The 6,716-nt window shown below is 43.1% G+C and overlaps 1 protein-coding gene across 1 annotated transcript in view; it reads right to left on the bottom strand.

Annotated features, from left to right (window-relative positions):
* The window catches only part of FER1L6 (fer-1 like family member 6), a 115,577-nt gene that overhangs the window by 66,530 nt on the left and 42,331 nt on the right, over positions 1-6,716 (bottom strand). The window contains exons 14-18 of the mRNA XM_029913388.1: positions 6,686-6,716; positions 6,101-6,201; positions 5,351-5,441; positions 3,705-3,824; positions 1,777-1,929 (exon numbers count right to left, since the gene is read on the bottom strand). The exon at positions 6,686-6,716 is cut by the window's right edge and continues 72 nt beyond it. Of these exons, the coding sequence (XP_029769248.1) occupies positions 1,777-1,929; positions 3,705-3,824; positions 5,351-5,441; positions 6,101-6,201; positions 6,686-6,716 (496 nt within the window). The remainder of the gene's footprint in view (positions 1-1,776; positions 1,930-3,704; positions 3,825-5,350; positions 5,442-6,100; positions 6,202-6,685) is intronic.

Below are 6,716 nucleotides of genomic sequence, written 5' to 3'. Positions count from 1 at the left end.
TTCCAAGGGACGGCACTCCGGCTCTTTTTTTTTTTTTTGCTTGGGGCACAAAAAGCCGGGAGCCGGCCCTGAGCGGAGGTGAGCTGTGGCAGTGGGGTCGCGGGGAGGGCCGCAGGAAGTAACCCTGGGGGGAGGGGCAGAGGAACCGCTCCCCCCCCAGCTCACCTCCACTCCACTGCCGCCTGCTCCCCCAAGTGCTCCGCTTCTCCCCCTTCCCTCCCAGGCTTGCTGCACGAATCAGCTGTTTTGTGGCAAGCCTGGGAGGGAGGTGGGAGAAGCGGAGCAATGGCGGCGTGCTCAAGAGAGCAGGTGGAGTGGAGGTGAGCTGCGGCGGTGGGGGGCGCAGGGAGGGCCGCTGGAAGTAACCCTGGGTGGGGGCAGAGGAACTGCTCCCCCCCCCAGCTCACCTCCGCTCCACTGCCGCCTGCTCCCCCGAGCCCGCCGCTGCTCCGCTTCTCCCCCCTCCCTCCCAGGCTTGACTGGGACGGGAGGGAGGGGTAGGAGGGGAAATGTGGCGTGCCCAGGGGAGGAGGCGGGGCCGGGGATTTGGGCAAGGGGTTGGAATGGGGCAGGGCCGGGGGGGGCGCAGGACATGTTTTTTTGCTTGGGGCAGCAAAAAACTTGGAGCTGGCCCTGAATCCATCTCAAAGAACTTGAGCAAATGACTCAGGACAGGACACACTGGCAGTCTCTTGACAAGATCAGCATGTAACAGGTTTGAGCAGGATCAATGAAATCGTCTCCAGACTGCATGTGAAAAGCACCACAGAGCTGCATCGTTAAACATCATAGATATGGACTTCCCATGCCCTTAGTGTAGCCAACTCTGTGCATCAGGGTTCAGACTTCAGAGTCATATGTGTAGCCATAGCTGAGAATTGCTACAATATCGTCATCATCAGCAATGGACTACCAACATGTATCTCACACGCACATTTTAAATTGGAGTTATAAACAACAATGTTTATATTATGTCTGAATCTCTGCACTTCCTCATTGTCTGAGAGTGGTGAATGTCAATCTGTTGGAGTTTTCCTTGAAGTTTTCAAATGCTGCTTAATAATGTATTTGTCAGAGAAGAAAGGTTTAGTGATGTTCTACCAATTTACATCTATATATATATATATATATATATATGCACAATTTGGATTTATGGTACACTTTGCAGAAGCAGGAAGACAGGGGATTAATTACTTAGACACCATGATGATGAGCATGGTATTAAAAGCAAAACAGACAGATAGAGAATATAGATAAAATAGATAGAAAAGGGGGTCACTAACCTGAAAAGGTAGAGAAACACTGATCTATATAATCTAAGACACAATTTTTCTATAAGAGTAAAAATGTATCCATGACAACAATGCTAAGCCAATAAAATTTATTTGTGTGTGTATTTTGAGAATTTGACAGAGCATACTTAACCTTGAAGGGTGAGGCTGTGAGGTGAAGTTGGGGAGTGAGATTTCATTTGCTTTAGATTGCAATAAAGGTTTCAACACTTTTGCCCCCCGAATTGCCTTTTGTGACTCCTTAGGGGTCGTGACCCACTGGTTGAGAAATATGGATCTAAATCATACAGATAAACCCACATATTCCTTGCAGCTCGGATTTCAGATGTCTGGTATCTCAAATGAAATCATCTCCTGCATAATTTCACTCTGCATATATTTAAGGTAGACATGTGTGGGCTGAGTGAAACATGGATAAAAATGGTGCCCATGGAGTTATCTGCTCAAAACATCTTTGTAAATGATCAAAATGTCTCAGACTTACTTTCAGGAAATGGGTTTTAATCTTCCCACAGCTTTTGCCTCTCTGTTCATTCACTGGGGAATAGAACACGTCTTTTGCTGGGATTCTTGCATATGCAACTCTTTTGTTGTTGCTGAGCATCCAGATGAACACATCAGGCACGGTATGCTGCGGCTATTAAAATGACATGGAACAGAACTTGTATGCTTTGAACACTAGAGCTACATTAACAAATGTTCTTTTTATGAGAAACGATCATTAATTTTTGTTAAACATCAGTTAACAAGAGCTGACTCCTTTCAACAATTTGACAAGACAAAGCCAGCCTTTCCTGAGAAGAGACAGCCAAGCATCATAATCTAGAGAATCTATCAATTCACACCTAAAACGCCATATACCGGACTGTGATATACATATCTGCCCAAACCTCAGTTCCTGAGCACAGTCAGAGTTTGTTCCTTTTAAGGTTTTAAGCTTTTAAGGAGCTTAAACTCTGTTCAAACTATCAAAGAGAGGGTTAGTAGGTGACTTGATCATGGGCTATAAGGGCCTACACAGGGGGAAAGTATCACATACTAAAGGATCTTTAATGTAGCAGATAAAGGCATAACCAGCTGCAGTGGATGGAAGTTGAAGCTACAGAAATTCAAACTAGAAATAAGTTGCAAAGTTTGAACAGAGAATCTTACCGAGGTACATGGTGGATATACACCATCACTTGAGGTCTTTAAATCAGACTAGCTGTAATTCTAACAGAAATGTTTTAGCTCAACCAGAAGTTATGGGACTTGATGCAAAAATCACTGGGTGAAAAATATATGGCCCCTTGCTATGCAGGAATTCAGACTGGACACTCATAATAGCTCCTTCTGATCTTAAAATCTATGGGCTTGATATTCATTTACCCTAAAGCCTTAGGGAAAATGAGAATCTGGACCCACCATTCTACTTTCCATGAGGTCATGATTGAATAAGCTCTCCCGGGCACATGGAATAGCAGCACAGACACTGTCTGGCTGAGACTACAACAGGGCTCATGCACTACCCTCTTTTGTGTGAGAGTGAGAGATTCGCCATGGATCATCCATGTAATCACAGATCCACTGGTCACAATCCCCCTCTTCCACAACCCCTCACGCTAGTGCAAGTGAAGCCTGCACAGGCACAGCTGTGTGGCAGGCAGAGGGTGTAGAAACCCTATGGGATACCCGGCCTATATACTACTCCTCCATCCTGCACCTTTCATTTAGGTGCTTCTTTTGCCCTAGATTCATTGTTTACTTTCAGATGAAATCTCACCATGGAGGTCTAATATTCTTTATTTAGGCAAATGCATGTTTGCCCCTGGCCACAACCCCATTTCCCAGGACATTCCCATGCCAAGGGCTGTACGTGAGGCAGAGGCGCCGACTTTCTGATTATCCTGGGGGTGCTTGACTCCAGTTCCACCCCAGGCCATGCCCCCACTCCACCTCTTCCCTCAAGGCCCCTACCCACTGCTTTCTGCCCCCGCTCCACCTCCGCCCTGCCTCCTCCCACCCTGTTCTGCCCCTCCCCCCCGAGCATGCTCTGCCCTTCCCCCCAGTGCCTCCTGCACGGTGGTGCAGAACAGCTGATCACTGGCAGGTGGGAGGCGCTGGGGGAGGCGGAGGAGCTGATTGCTGGGGCAGGAGGTGTGGGGGGAGGAGAAGGAGCTGACTGGCAGGGCCGCCGGTGGGTGCTGAGCACCCACTTTCCGCCCCCCCTCCCATGGATGCTCCAGCCCCAGAGCACCCACGGAGTCGGCGCCTATGAGGAGATATAGAATAGTGGGCATCACCAGCTAGTCAGTCTAGTCAGGATCTAACCAAGAGTTTTACTGATTATACTGTATTATAAAGACTTGTGTCATCTTAGTTAAAACATTAGATACTGTGACTAGGTCAAGTCCTGTGTCAGTGGTGAATTACCTCATCAACCAAGAATCGAATTTTCTCTACAAAGTTCTGTGTTTCACGCATCAGTTCATCTACTGACATCTTTTTTTTCTGTTGCTGAACAATTCCATTGGCTTCAGAGGACATTGCTTTCTGGAACAGGAGTAGACAATAGATAAGTATTTCATATACACTTCCGAGTTCATGAAAAACGTATTTCAAACTATCCAACTGGGCATGCAAAGGGAAATAGCTACTCAGGTTCACTCTGGAAATTTCCCCCTCCCCCAGATTTCAAAGCAGAGGACAAATTAACTTTCAGGAAATGATTCCAGCTATACAAAATGTGCATTTTCTCCACTCTGTGTGTGTTTATACAGTGAAGGTCCCCAGAAATTTGTGGTTACTACTCCTAGTACAATGGGGCCCTGATCCTGATGGAGGCCTTTGATCAATGCTGTACTACAAACAATGGCATAAAAATAATACATACATTTACTGTGCAACCACAAAGTATAGTAGAAAATGCAGGCCCATTAGGATATGTAAAGATCCCTCTGTATATTTACTGCATAATAATGATATTTTATGATGATACTAATATGATCCTGCTCCTGAAAGATGGTGTTAATTTCACTGAGAGTTGCTAGTATTTATCGACCGTCTGGATCAGTACCCCATGTGTATATATTAAAAATGGATCCTCTCATACTGAGAAAAGATGGTCCACTGGGTAGGTTGGTAACTGAGGCCTCAGAAGACTTAGGTTCAGAGCCCTGCTCTGCCACTGGCTTTTTGTGTAACCTTGGGCAAGCCACTTAGTCTCTCTGTCTCAGCTTCTCAATGGATCTGTGCCTCAGTTCCCCATTTGTAATATGGGGGTAAGAATATTTCCCTACCTCACAGGACTGTTGCAAAGAGACATACATAAAGATTGTGTGCCACTCAGATGCTATAGTAATGGTCAAGATAGCTAGAACACCAATGTATATACATATAATCTAGGAGGAGATAACAAATGTATGGATATTTAATTCTCTTTAGATATTCTGTGCCAGAACCTCACTTACAGTACTCATTTTTATGCTGCTCTGACTTAAAATGGATGCAGATGTGACAGAGCAGTGTAAATGAAAATCAAAATCAGACTAGCAGTACTAACTTTGAAAAACCAAACAAGAATATTTTTAAATATACACACAGTGATCTATATCTGTCTATAGCTATTTCTATATCGAGAGAGACATGTAAAAACAGCAAAAATATGATGGGCCTGATTCTTCTATAGCTCAGGCCCAGATCCAGCAAAGCAATCAAGCATGGGCTAAATCAGTGCCTTACAACTAGTGTAAATCAGGACTAACTCTACTGAACTGTCAGGAGTTACACTACTGTAAAATCAGGGTAGGTATGAAGGAAAACAAAGCTTTCTGCTGTAATTGTTTATTTCATGTTACATATTGAAAATAATATGTTCAAAATTACTTTAAAGTAGCTTAAAATGTTTTGCTTAATACAGTAGCCTTTTTTAAAAAAAAGAACTTGGATGTAATTTTCACATGCATTATGAAGCACTCTGGCACCGAAAACCAAATCCAAATTACTACACACACACTGCATATGCTTAAGATTAACTCATTATATATTGTGCCAATGCTTAAAGAGGGAGCCGTTCATACCAGTTCTTGCCTGCACATCATGAGTCTTTTTTTGTCCAAAGCAGTCTGGTTCATCCCTTGGGGCTTCTTTTCGGCATTAGCGATGAAGGCCCTGAGATCAGGGGATAGTAATACAGAAGTATTTGTTATGAGATTATTTTATTAAGATGGCTGATAATATAGACTGCAAGTAAATTATTATCTGACACAGTGCAAGAAGCAGAAGATGGTGATGCTGGAATTGTGAGTCTAATATAAATGTTGAAGGCACCGCCTATATTAGAGAGAGTTAAGAAGTACATACAATTTGTACTGTAATGTTCAGACATAAATTAATTCACTCTTGGGCTTTGCCTGTATTTTGGGTCCAATCCTGTCCATCTTACTCAGGGCACAATGGGAGTTCTGCTTGTGCAAGAAGACCCTCTGTATTCATTTTAATTTTGCATGATTTTTATAATGTGTCTGTCTTGCACTTTATTGCTTCTCAATTATTCCCATATAAATGTTTTATTTTGAGAGTCCAGAAAGCCTAAGATCGAATCCAGTAACTGACAGATGGAAAACAAGTCCCAGAAATTAAATAAAATTATATTGCATAAAATAGGAGCCAGAGGTTGTAAAATTCTTTGCTTTTACCGCAGAATACAAAGTACAGCAAATTAAGCTCATTTTATTTTTCATGCATCTTGCCAATTTATGGGTCCATAGCCTGGAAATTGCTATCAATGTATAAAGTACACTTCATGCTCCTCTAGTAAATTGGGTTACCTGCATTGATTGATAAAGGCATACAGAATGTTGTTCATTTTCTCTTCTGACGCAGTCTCTGAAACCTTGATCAAATCTTTTACTTCCTCTAACCCTTCTTCCTAAGAACAATATGTGAAAAAAACAGTTGTGTAAAGAAGAGCTGTCAGTGTAATAATTTGTACTCCTGTTATTCAGAGTCTAGCCAGTAAGAGGAAGACAGGTGATCTTGCAACTTGAAAAGTCTGAGCTTTGACATACCGCTAAGCTTGGAGCATGCAAAGGAAGAACCACAAGTGTTTGACTCTGTTTGGGCCTTTCTACGCCTAAACTATTGATTTAGGGGCCATATTCTTTACCTAATTTGTAAATGTAAGTGAGTGGGGAGTATTCTCTAGTGGTTAGATTACAAGACTTGTGGTTTCCTGGATTCTATACATAGCTCTGCCGTTAGCTAGATGATTGTCTTAGGCTAGTCATTTAGGTCATAATTGTTAAATTTGGGTGCCTAAAATAACATACTTACGTTCATATGTAAGGCCCAATGCAATGCCCAGTGACATCAATGGGGATTGGATTGAGCCCTCAGGTGTTTAATTAAGTGGCTTGATTTTCAGAGATGACCTCTGTGACAGCT

The sequence above is a fragment of the Terrapene carolina genome, unplaced genomic scaffold (genome assembly GCF_002925995.2).
Source record: "Terrapene carolina triunguis isolate 2854851 unplaced genomic scaffold, T_m_triunguis-2.0 Scaffold58, whole genome shotgun sequence".
NCBI lineage: Eukaryota > Metazoa > Chordata > Testudines > Emydidae > Terrapene > Terrapene triunguis.
This window is presented reverse-complemented; position numbering and strand designations above follow the sequence as displayed.